The following is a 13,274-nucleotide window of genomic DNA, read 5'->3' as shown; positions in this document are numbered from 1 at the left end:
AACCGCCACTGTTAAATATCTATCAATACTGTGAACCGTTCCGATGCGCGGATGTAACGGCGAATCGTTATCGCCATATCGGTTATAGGTGACTATCGGTGTAATAATTACACATATTGAGATTTGAGATCTTACGCTAAACACGTTATAGACGTATAACAATATTATTAGAAATTTATTTTTTCATATTCTACTACAATAAATTAATTACACCTATTTTTTCTTTTTACGTAGCATACAAATATCGAAATCGAGTTAACTGTTTGTCAGCATCGTCCACACGCCACATACAAAACTGAAGACGGTTTTTTTTAATAGATTATTCTATTACTATAATAATTATACCATGTTATCAAAATAAATAATGTATTTATCCCAAATTCCCAATTGAATTAACTAATCTTCAATGTATTTTATTCAAATAATTTATGCATATTGTCTCAACGATCGTTCATAGAATATTGTATTTATCATAACTTTTATTATACAGCCGTAAACAAATGAAAAAAAGTATATCGTGGAAGGATATACACGACACCCTTATCTCCCTGCCGGTAATTATACTCCACTAGATTTACCGCGTACGACATAACCTGTGACGCGGTAAATAGTAACGTAGAAACGAGTTGCAAACACACTGAAGGCGAAAACCCACAAAAACAGCTACACAGGAGTCACGTGAATCGATATAGCGGCGATTCTGCGTGATCGAAGACGAGGGCACACACATGTTATACGCAGCAATAAAAAAACGATAACAATTCCGATACTTCGGACTGTAAGAGAACGGTGATAGAAAAATACCCGACGAGTGGGTGAACTTTTGTGAACAGGAAAAAAAACGGATGATAAAAATTATAAGTCGATAATAATAATTTTTAAAAAATATAAAAACGAGAGGTTTCGCGATTCACCGTGTAGTTGACGAATGGCTTCGTTTGTACCTCGGGCACTGAAACCAATTTATTTCCATGCGACCACTCTTGAATCGGAACGTCGTGTACGAGTTGGACAAGAGGAGCTGGAACTCCGGCTTCAAGGACGTGCTCCAGTGCACCCTCTTCGTCCTGCTCTTGGTCCGGGACCGGTCGTTGGCGTCGAACCACGTGACTCGGTACACGATATCCGTTGGCATCAGGTTGACGTGATTTATGTTTGGCAGATGATCGTCCCAATGGTTGTTTACCAAGAACAACGCGGTCTGTATGCGCGACCGTGCGACCCGGGACAACATCACCCATATCATGCCGTACGTCGACTGGACTAGGTATGTTCGGCGCCTATTCGTTGTGATATCTTGCACGTCGGTCACGTTCAGTTGGTTCGTCTGGAAGCACGCCAGAATACATTTTTACAGTTACAGTATTATTATTTACAGTGTACGAGAATAACAGTGACGTATAGTATATCATATGGTTTATGTCGCGTTGAAAATCGACGAAGAAAAATGTCCAGAAAACGAAAATTCGTTTTCCCGTTAATAGCGCATTTTACGCAATATTCAATGGGTATGGGCGTCGGGTGGGATTGTACATTTTGGTGGGTCTGTACTATTATACGGGGTAGTGTATTTTGGATATTTTAATGTTTTCTTTACCGAAGTCTGGACGGCGACGCCGGGATGCGAGCTGCACACGTGTTCGTACAGCTGTTCGTATATGCCGAGCCACTGGCACACGGTCACGTGGCACGGGACGCTCGGCACGTACAGGCACCTGGACTCGTGTTCGTTGACATACCTCACCGGCACCAGCCTAGTGCACCCGCGAGCCCAGTTGGAACACTTCACCTTCACCTGATGAGACAACTCGGTCAGTTTTTCGACCGTGGCCGACGTAATCAGCGATTGCACCATCAACGCCCGGCACAGCGGGCAGGGGCGTTCTTGGGAGCTGCTCATGTTTAATAGCGTCAGCATGCACGATTCGCACACCGCGTGACCGTTGGGACAGTAGCACGATATGACCGTCATCAGCGTCAGGCATATCGGGCATTCCAGAGCGCGACGGATCAGCCGGGAGATGGTCACGATCTCGTCCGAGTCCGAGTCCGAAACGGAAATTACCGCCGCCGACGACGACGACGACGACGACGCTAATGCAACTGTCGACGCTGCAGACTTGTCTGTTGAATTCGAATTTTCCGCGATTACCTCTGTCGTTATTGGTCTCGCCGTCGACGACGATTCTACCGTCGCCGCCTCCGTCTCCGCCAAAGTCACTTCCGCCGCCAAAGTTGCCATTACACGTTTACAGCCGCGTTACACACAGAACAGCAATAAGACACATTTATGAAAATTGATTTGTTTGTTATTTGTATTGCCATTAATAATATATTGTATTTATATTGTTTATATTATAATACGGTTGCTAAACAAACGTTTTATTCATATCATTGCAATCACATTTCTCTGGATATTATCATCGTTTTATTATAAACCAATATAGGTATATAGCAGTAGTGGCAAATTATTTGAATGTTACGTGCCAAAAATTACCTTTTTTTTATACATACTAAATATACTATTTTTTCATGTATACTATATATAGCAACTAGTTTATCAAGACTAAAAACAAAACATACCTAATATAATATCATTATTTAAGATTCTGAAGATTCAAGTCAACAACAAAATACGTAGAATGTTGTTGTATATAATATATATAAATCATATATCATTGAGTTTTAATATCTGCAGGACTTTTATATTATAATAATAATAGTAATATAATTAGCTTATAAATAATATAATATCTCCAATTCCATCAACATACGAACTTCAAAATATTATCCAAAAATAAACTGCAAAAACACATATTATTTAAATTGTTGGGTTTTAATAACAAATATACTTATTTAGAAACTGTTATTAAATGCTAGAGCTTTAGCTGTACAAATTGAATATTACAACAGTTTTTAACTAGGAAGTAAATAACTTTCAAATATTCATGATTTTTAAATATTTGACTTCAGATAAACACTCAATTAATATTATTAATATAATAAATAAAATGTTTTAGTCAAAAAATAAAACAATCTACTGTTTTACTAGTAATGAAATAAATACTATAACTATATGGTATTAAAATATTAAATTTTTTTTAATGATTTTAACATACGATTTACGCGACTATAGTAGGTATAGTATAATATAGTACAAAGTATAATATGTACTTCCTTGGATGCAGAACGATAAAAGTTATGATTTATTGTATTTATTTATAATTAGGTAGGTTTTATGGTCGAAACAAATTTAGTAACTTAAAAATTACCTTCAATATTACGGTGTTATATTTTTATAATACATAATCGTATTACATAGACGTATAGTATTTTTAACCCGTGTGAAAACACCACAATATTTTAATCTAAACAATTTAAAAAAATGCTTGTATTTAATTTGCTTATATTCGCCGATTTAAACATAAACTATACATAAATTAGAGTTCAGTCTACAGAACAGTAATAATTTATGTTAACATAAGCTGCCTGAGTGTTAATACCATAATATTGTGTACAAACTAAAATCTATAGAAATAAATATGTGACAAGCTAATGATGACCAATCGTCAAAGTAGTTACATATATATATATATATATATATCAGTTACGTATAACAGATTAAATTAATAATCATTTTGAAAATATATTATTTTTTCTTATTAATTAAAATTCAAAATATTTATTTATTTTTTGTTTAAATAGGTTTTTGTAAAGTTATTAGTTTTAAAAATATTTGTACGACATGAAAATTTTTAATTTTTATATATTATACACATATAATGTTCTCAATTGTTTGCAATCAGTATCAATTTAGAGATTAATTATATTAATTTTTAATACTTATGTCATATAATTGCAACGTAATTTTATGTATTTATAACACGCTTCATATATATTGTGCACACTTACAAAGTTATAAGATCTAGTGACAAAATTATTATGGCGGAAGGTCATGTGCTTATAAAGTTGAATAAATTCTATTAGATATAGTTAAGTTTAATGATACTATTATCTTATATGACTGCGTAATACCAACATTTTGTTACTAAGAAATTGAGTTTATAGAACATTTCACTGCGTTGCGGAATCTCGCATTAGTGATTGTATTAATATGGGCCTGTACAGCTTGTAGTTTATGCGTCGAATTTAATGTTTTCAGCAAGTGCGTACGTAGTAGGAGATATTAAACATAGTTGGAAAATCTATAACTATGGGACCTTTGTTGTGCCATTAATTGCGAGTCGGATATAGTTTTATTTTTTTGATTATATCCTTTCTGGAATGTTTATTTTATAGATATATTTGGGTAGTCAGGTACGTTAGAAATAACAAAAAGAGAGTATATTATTATACTTTTTTATAAAAATCGTAAATATATGCAGTGATAATACTCATAAAAAATATTAATTTAAAATAAATAAAGGTATGGTACCTGAATGGTTTTATGTACATGTTCCTAAAAAAGGTGCTTGTGATTTCGATTTGCATTTAGAGTAAAAGTCGTAACGTCAAAATATGTTTTGATTTTAATATATGTATCGTAAAAATAAATGTCAACATAATAAGAGATACGTGCTAGCTTCCCAAGCATAATACGTTTGTTTATAACTAGGACTTATGAGTTGTATAAGTCCCAATCTGACGAGTAAAATTAAATGAGAGCCGCGTACCTATTATTGTTACCTATAATGTATTATTTTGAACAAATCTATAATTAAAAGTTATTGTAAATAGTCATGATAATATCAAAAATAATTTAATTATTTCGAAAAAATCTCCAACAAGCACTAGGCACCCTGATCCAGTCAACATTGAAAAAATATGTTTCGCAAATATTTTTAAATTATAACATTATTATATTATTATTAGTTCATATATAGGTAAACTTCAATTTAGCTTTTACTCAATATTATGTAATAGCTGTTACTCAAGTTTACATTTATAAATATTTATATAGAAAATAACTTTATTAGCCTAAAATATGACAAAATATAATGCAATAAATGATATCCAATCATAGTAACTATAATATAGTATCTGTAACCTGCAATAACATATCTCTAAAATGTATTAAACAAACAAAAGATATTCGATTTTTGTGAAAAAAAAATAATATCTATGTGTGATCTACCTTATTGCGACCTATATGGCTATATGTGTTGGAAAACGAAGCTGCAAATAGTACAAACCCTTCCCGAGTCTTAAAAAATCAATTGACATAACTTGTATTAAAAACGGTCCAGTAGTATTTGTATTTGAGTCAATAGAGGACAAAGAGAGAAACATTTATTTGTATACAAGATACAACACATCATAGATAATATTGCGTTTGCAGCCAATACGATATATATTATATGACTAATGACTGTGCTCCGTTCTATGCACAAAACGTGTCCATCGTGTAAAACAATTTGAAACAAATGTAATTTTAATATTAATTGAAAATCAACAACCGCGTGTGTAATATATTGGCGGACATATAATAAAATCAGACGATAATACCAATATACGAGTATCATGACATAGAATAATAATATATTGTTATCGCACGCGCATTTTACCACGCTATAGAACTGAACAATAGGTATAGAGCGTAGCCGATAATTTAAATTTTCAGTGCAGAGACGCGATTACAGGTACACCTTTGAAATATTATAATACAATATTATACTGTGTGTGTTCGACAATAATTAATTCGTGAACGGTCACTGTCTGTCTATACAACGCAAAACCCACAAAATAACCGCGCGCACATCATAATATTATTATAGATTGTTAGGTAGATGTGCTCAAGTACAATATAATACTATGACAAATCCACGCAAATTGTATTATTATAATATAATTATAATACGTCATGTATTTTCTATTATGATCTCTCTGTTTCCGTTAATATATACGTTACACATTATAGTATCTATAATAGTTAAGTACCTACCTATATTATTGTAATTTGATTGTGAAAATAAAATCGTAACATAATACCTATTTTACGATGAAACGTTAAATTTAATATTATTTATTTTTAATTTAAAGGTAAACGCAGTTAAACAAAATTAAGATAGTTTTGTTAATATAATATACTAGAGGAAGCTAAATAATATTTATTTACAGAATAAATAATAGTAACGACTATACAACAAAATATATATTGTTCAATCGAATTATGACACACACATAATAGTAAACTGGTTGACTGTCATGTTAGGATGATAGTAAAAAAATAAAATAAAATAATTCAAATACAGTAGAATCCGCTTATTTGGGACACCACATAAAGGGGACAACCGCTTAATAGGTACAGATTGCATAGTCCCGAACGAATGTATCGGTTTATAAAAGTTATTCGCGAATACCCGCGGTTAATCGGGACAGTCGGATAATGGAGACAAATATTATAGGTCACCGCTCACTTTGTCCCAATTAAGCGGATATTCATGACGAGGTACGCAGTTACTTTTAAAATGTTCAGCTACAAAAATGCATCTATATACACTTATAGAAAAACTACAATGTTATTCTTATACAATAAATTATCAAAACTGTAATTTATCAATATTGCCTATTTATATTTTAATCTACTTAATCCATACAAAAATTTTAGTTAGTTATCAAACCATGGAATTTATTTTTCTAATTACCTATACGATGATAATTTCTATGAACTAAATATCTGATAATGAAAAATATGATGATAGTAAATATTTGAGATTAAAACACAAGAAACGCTCAATAATGAGCCACGGCTAAAATAAAACATTTTAATTATTTCGTACTTCGTGACCAACAAAAAAATTGCATATCGAATGTAATCTCGTATAAATTATAATTGACTATCTCATTGAAGTTAAGGTAAGATTATAAGAAAAGTTCATGACAACTTAACCTATTAAATACATTAACGTCTAGTATAGGCTATTTGTAGATATGAAAATTGTTAGATAAATGAATCTTTGCAAGGATTCATTTTTTTTTTTAATTTTATACTTATTATTTCATATTTCTATTATAGCTAAATAATGAAAAACATAATTTTAATAACAGTAAATTTATGTAAATTTATTGTAATTTGTAAGGATTAAATTAAAATATGACAACAAATCATTGACCGTAGCCATTTTGACGTAATTATATTATATTAACATGCAGGGATTTGATTAAAATTTAATTTTTTTTTAATTAGAAATTATTGCATATAATATACACATATATATATTATACATACATGTGTTTTTTTTCGAGAGGAATTTGTAGCTATTAATTCATTTGAACAAAAATATTTATAATTTTTTTTGTCAAAGATATTATGAGCTCTTAACGAAGGATGAAATCGTGATTTATTTGGGACCAACGAGGCAAGAAGATGATAATGATGATGATGATAATAATAATTATAATATGTATACATAGCTACACATTACTATTTACTATACGCGTCACCATCTGAGACGTTTTAAAATAAATTAATCGTTAATGGATTTTAAATTCTGTGACGATCGTATATATATTATACACGTATAACTGGAATACAAGACAAACGTGCGTTTTCGTCAGTGTCAAGTGTCAACCACGATACATATTATTGTAAGGTGCGCCGCAGGTGCTCTATTTTGAAATATTCTCGTATATATTCCATCATATTATTAAAAAATAAAAACAGCTGTCAAACTTCCAAGCGGTATTATAATAAGTGATAATAATATTAAAGGGAGTATATATAATTGATTGTAAATAGTAAGATGTGATTTATTTAAGTGGTTTATAACCAATTAATTGTCCAAGTAAAATTTTGTATTTTAAAAAATAAAACAGTTTCAATACAGTAAGTTATGAAAACATAAAAAATATTTTATCATGGAGGTTATTACACTTAATGTAACAATCAAATTAAATAACAATAGCTGTCTGTTTTTCAATTGACAAAATGACAACCATAAATAAATAAAAAATATATTTTCTTATTATTTAAAGGACAAATGCATATTATACATATTATGCACATACAACAAATCACGTAAAGTTCAGAAAAAAACTCATTAGAAAAAGTAAAAATTAATTTGAATTGATAAATGACAGATCTTATACCTATTTTACAAAAATTTGAATAATGTGAAACATTTTTTTAGGGGTATATTAATGTACGTATGTGATATTTTTATGTCTACTATTTAAAGTTTTTTTTGAATTTAAAATAATTTATCAAGGCTTAAACTGTGTTAGCTAAAGTGTATATTATGGTAGTTCTAAGCAACTTTATTTTATTGTCAATGAAAAAAAAAATATATGTTTAACCCCGTTCGATTGTAATAATCACATATAACTTTTTAAACAATATTTTATAGGTAATGATAAATACTCTACTGTCACCAATATTTATACACTTTTATTATAAAGACAGTAAGTTGAATTCAAGGTAAGTTTCTTAACTTGCCCATACACTTACATTCATCCTGGATCATTCGAAAAAATGAGGGTATTATGTAGCAGCCTAAGCTTTACAGTTAGCAGCCTGCAGCAGCTACTAGTAAAAATACATACTTAGCACTTGCTAAAATTATGTTTGAATCCCGATTTACCATGTGATGTATAGAAACAATTTGATAAAATTAACTAATCTAAAATGCCTGAAAATAAAAATTGATCATTTTAAATGTACGTAATTTTTTTATTTATTTAAAATACCTTCTAAGTAAATTAATTAATTTTATCAATATACTATATACCTAATAATATCAATAATAATTTATTACCTAAATAATATTAACAATACCTAAACTTTTAAGTTTAAGCTATACAATGTAGTATTTCAAAATCGTATGAAACCATTTGAGCTATTTGTTTTTAGGGAGCATTGATACTGATATGAATATTATTTTTAACAAAAATATGTAACCAAGTATAAGATAAATTATTTTAACTAGAAACTTTTAAAAAGTACCTATTATCCACATATACCAATAATAAATTATACATACAAGATATTATATTGTATATTATAGATACAAGTCATTTTCAACATTTAAATTATAATGCCATTGAAAATAACTTGTACTTTTAATTATATAACAATAACTATATCTACTTAGTACTTATATCAGTAATAGTTAGGTAAAATTATTTCGCAAAATATTGGTAAAAATTCTATATTATGTTCAACGATATATAATATTACAATTTAAACTTTGTTTAATATTTCACATTATTACATTACAATATATATTATACTTTAATTATTATTATACGTTTTTCACTAACTGAATTTACCTAAATCAAATACATTACTTCAAACTTTTTGAATTAGATATATTTTATATTATACAATATATTTATAATCATAAGTGATTTTCTGAATTCATCAACAAAACATTTTAGATATAAGCAGGTATATTTTCACAATGACACAATGCGCTTGATTCGATATTTTAAACTTAGCAATTACGGGACTTGATTAAAACAGTTTTAAAATGTACCTATTGTAAAAATAAAGTTGTGAAACTTGATTTATTTTAGTAAATGTCTAAAGTTATCAAAATTAATGATATCCTTTTAAATGGGTAGTATTATTTAATCTGATTACAGTTTGTTGCGTCTTTGTTTACATTCATAAGTTTCGAACCATAGTAATAAATAAACCATAAAACAAAAGAGACTAAAAGTAGAATGCACTTTTTTTTGGTTGAAAGTTTTAACTATTTGAAACTCAAAAATGATTAAAGTATAAATTGTATGATTATTATTTACCAAGAAAATAGCGAACTATATAATAATTTATAAAAAGTTGAAAAAAATCACAACAAATATTACGAAAGTCGGATGAAAAGTCAAATCATAATTTTTTTGTAAAAACTCCTTAAATGCAATACCGCATGACACATTACATATATATTATTATATTTATTAGCATATTAAACCTACTAGAATATAATATATTATTTATTATTTCTTGTCATTTACTCATATCGTATAATAAGCGTGCACAGACGTAGATTTAGTGTACAGAATAAAATAGCTTATTTTTTTTACAATTGGCTAAAAAAATTTTAAACATCCAGAATTATTAATAAATTATATGATACCTACACAAATATGCTGCAGTGTTATTGTTACTACAGTGGCTATAATAATATAATTATTAGTGTATTTAAAATGTATAAATAAAAGCATTCCTGCTAATATATATTTATTGTTTTTGAAATCATTAAATTACAATAAATATTCCGATTAAAATTGGAGTTATTTTTAGAGCGTACCTACAATGTTGACTATTTTTTACCATTTAGCCGATCAATGGACCCAAAAAATTGTTGAAAATGTAGCTCGCGAACCTTCTGCTATAACTGTGCACACGCCTTTGTATCGTTGTATCGTATGCCGCTTAGCTTAGATTCGTTATAGATATAATATTATATGCCCATCGGTAAAATTATGTGATATTCGGGTAGTGTAGGGGGTCAAGCCTAAGCTTTCTGTTTAGTTTTGATATTAACTAAAGGATTTTGAAGTGATTTATTTTATTTTATTTCACTTAATTTACTTATTAATTTTTAAACACAATTTGTTTGAATCACATTTAAAAAAAATAGATATGTATTTGTTATTTAGCTAATATTAAATTAATATTAATTTTGAAAAAAATTTTAAGAAATTTATAAATATAGAAAATAAATAGTTTTAAAAGCATAATTATTGTGAATTATTTATTACCTATACCTATCTTATTATTAAATAGTTTAAGCAATACTGTAACTTGTAGGTATACAATATTTGTGCATATATTATATAAAATATGTAAAAATTAAAATCTTCAATGGCAGTGAAGTCAAACAATCAACGAAAGCATCGGTGACATTAATTATATAATTATATAACAATAAGAAGTAACGGTTTTACAGCTGTGGTTGCTGCAAAGTTCCGTGATCGATTTGTTTGTATTGGAAATGGTTCTCTACCAGTTTAACGTCTTCTGTGGAAAATAAAGCTCATTAAATTTCACTAACGTGCACTTTCGCGTGTTAAAAGGATAGCGTTTACGATTTCATATCACGCTTTTCAAACAACAGCAAAACAAGTTGCATTTCGTGGATTCGCAGTCGTTTGATACGATATAATAAAGATTTTTATTGGACGACCGCTGTGATTTCCGGTTCCGCGACAGAGAAAGGTAAATGCCGTTTGTTTACGAGCAACTAAAAGGTCGTTTACTGCAGCCGGTATAATAGAATGGGGAAAGGACCGTCGCCGGTCGTATATTATATAGTAATATGTTCGCAGAATCGCGCTTTAGATATAATATAATATATCAGAAAGACCTGATTTGACGCATTTTTCCCCCAAAAAGCATTATTAAAGCCTATATATTGTTATAATTATTATTCATATATATATATATATATATTTATAAATATCGCGGCCTTAGTATAACGATAATATAATAATTTATATAGTAATATATAATGTGTACAAATATTAAATTTATATTATGGTAAACATCGATATGAAATACTTAGTCTATATTTAGATACTTGCAAGTGTTACATATATTATATCTTTTAGAAGAAATATTATTTTTTTCATTTTATAATAAATTTAAACCTGTAAGTTATACATTATACCGTAAATAACGGTGCATATTACTCGTGTCCGAAATTATTATCAGTAGGTCAATTGCGTCACGTAAAAAAGATTCAAAAAGGTTCATAGTCTATTTGCGTCCCGGTATACCTTTTTTTTATATCCTATTTGCGTACCGAAAATATCAATATAATCGATATCAATATGTTAATAAAAAAAATTCATTTTATTTAATCGGTTTATTTTAATTTATAATATAAAAGTTTCATAACATCATATTGTCATCATACATCATTCATATATCAATATACAAAATTCATACGTTTTACATTTTGTCATGATAATAATAATTACAGTTTAATTCAAATATAGTATACATTTAAATGAAACGTTAATTATAAAATTTAATTAAGAAATTTCATATTTTTTTTTAACTTTCGATTTGATTTTTTAATGATTTTAATGTTTTTCTGTAATCTATTTTTATAGTATATTAATGCTATTAATTAAATAATGTGCCTAATTATTATGGTTTACTACGATTGGTATAGATTAATTGTATCAAGTAACATGCAGCCGTAAGTAATACTCGTAAATAATATCAGGTATACATATTATATGGTATCTCAATACAAATAGTAAATAAATATAAGTATTTATCATTGTATTGCTTGCTGATACTATAATTGATCAAACTTGTATAAACTTGCTGCATTGATTAATATGTAGGTATATTTTAAAAATAAAAACGATGATACATCAACAAGAAAAATCATATCACATTAATAGGTATTCCTATATTATGGAACCTATGATTATGACACTGAACTGTCTGAACACAATTAAGCATAAATGCACTATTCGTCATAATTTTAGAATAGATGTTTGTTGGTTCGCTTAAAAATACGAATTCGTACAAGAACAAAGTACAGATAATATACCTATATAGTATTATTATAGCGTAATAAATAGAATTTTCGGAAACAAAATTAAATTATCCATCGTGCAGTATAGGCGTAACAATATATTATGTATACCAAAGTATTAGAAAACCTTCTTGTTCAAATCTTCCATCTGATATAATACATTATTATGAAATATCATGTACAGCGAATTTGATCGATAATATTTATTCTACGGTTAAACAGCCGTTTTAATATACTGGTACGCTCAAAACCATACACGTACATTATAATAATATACCTATATAATATAATATATATGTGGTGATTGATCGACGGTTGAAGCTGATAACACGCACTATTATAATATTGTGCACGAATATAAAAAGCCAACGTTTACCCGAACCGTATGGAAAGGTTTTAAAAGGAGTTTCCGATCGTATAAAAACCAAAGCATATTTCAAAATGCTATATTGTTATAAAATGTATTAGACGAATATCGAATTAAAAAATAATATCATTTAGCCGGTATAACGGAGCACCGCGGTGGTTATGCGGAACACTGCGGTACCTACCTGCTATTTATTTTATACGCGTAAATTGTATGATTATTTTATTTTTTGACGTAATGTTGTGCTAGGTATATACATCGAAAATAATTTAGATATATTTTTTTAACCATCAGCACGCATTTATGTATCTATCTAAATGACTGCATATCCTCTCTGTCCCCTTACCAATGAAATTTGTCAATATTTCAATAATATCAAAATGTTTGCTTAATATTAATTATAATGT

General features: G+C 28.6%; 1 protein-coding gene across 1 annotated transcript; it reads right to left on the bottom strand.

The window, feature by feature from the left end:
• Nucleotides 1–553: 553 nt before the first annotated feature.
• Nucleotides 554–2,242, bottom strand: LOC132922774 (E3 ubiquitin-protein ligase sina-like). The gene is made up of 2 exons (XM_060986507.1): nt 1,598–2,242; nt 554–1,327 (listed from the first exon to the last, which is right to left on the bottom strand). Exons 1-2 carry the CDS (start codon nt 2,240–2,242, stop codon nt 911–913), a joined length of 1,062 nt encoding a protein of 353 aa, XP_060842490.1. The 3' UTR covers nt 554–910.
• Nucleotides 2,243–13,274: the final 11,032 nt, after the last annotated feature.

Source organism: Rhopalosiphum padi, chromosome 1 (assembly GCF_020882245.1).
Source record: "Rhopalosiphum padi isolate XX-2018 chromosome 1, ASM2088224v1, whole genome shotgun sequence".
In the NCBI taxonomy this organism is placed as follows: domain Eukaryota; kingdom Metazoa; phylum Arthropoda; class Insecta; order Hemiptera; family Aphididae; genus Rhopalosiphum; species Rhopalosiphum padi.
The sequence above is the reverse complement of the archived record's forward strand: the minus strand, read 5'-3'. Positions and strand labels throughout refer to the sequence as shown.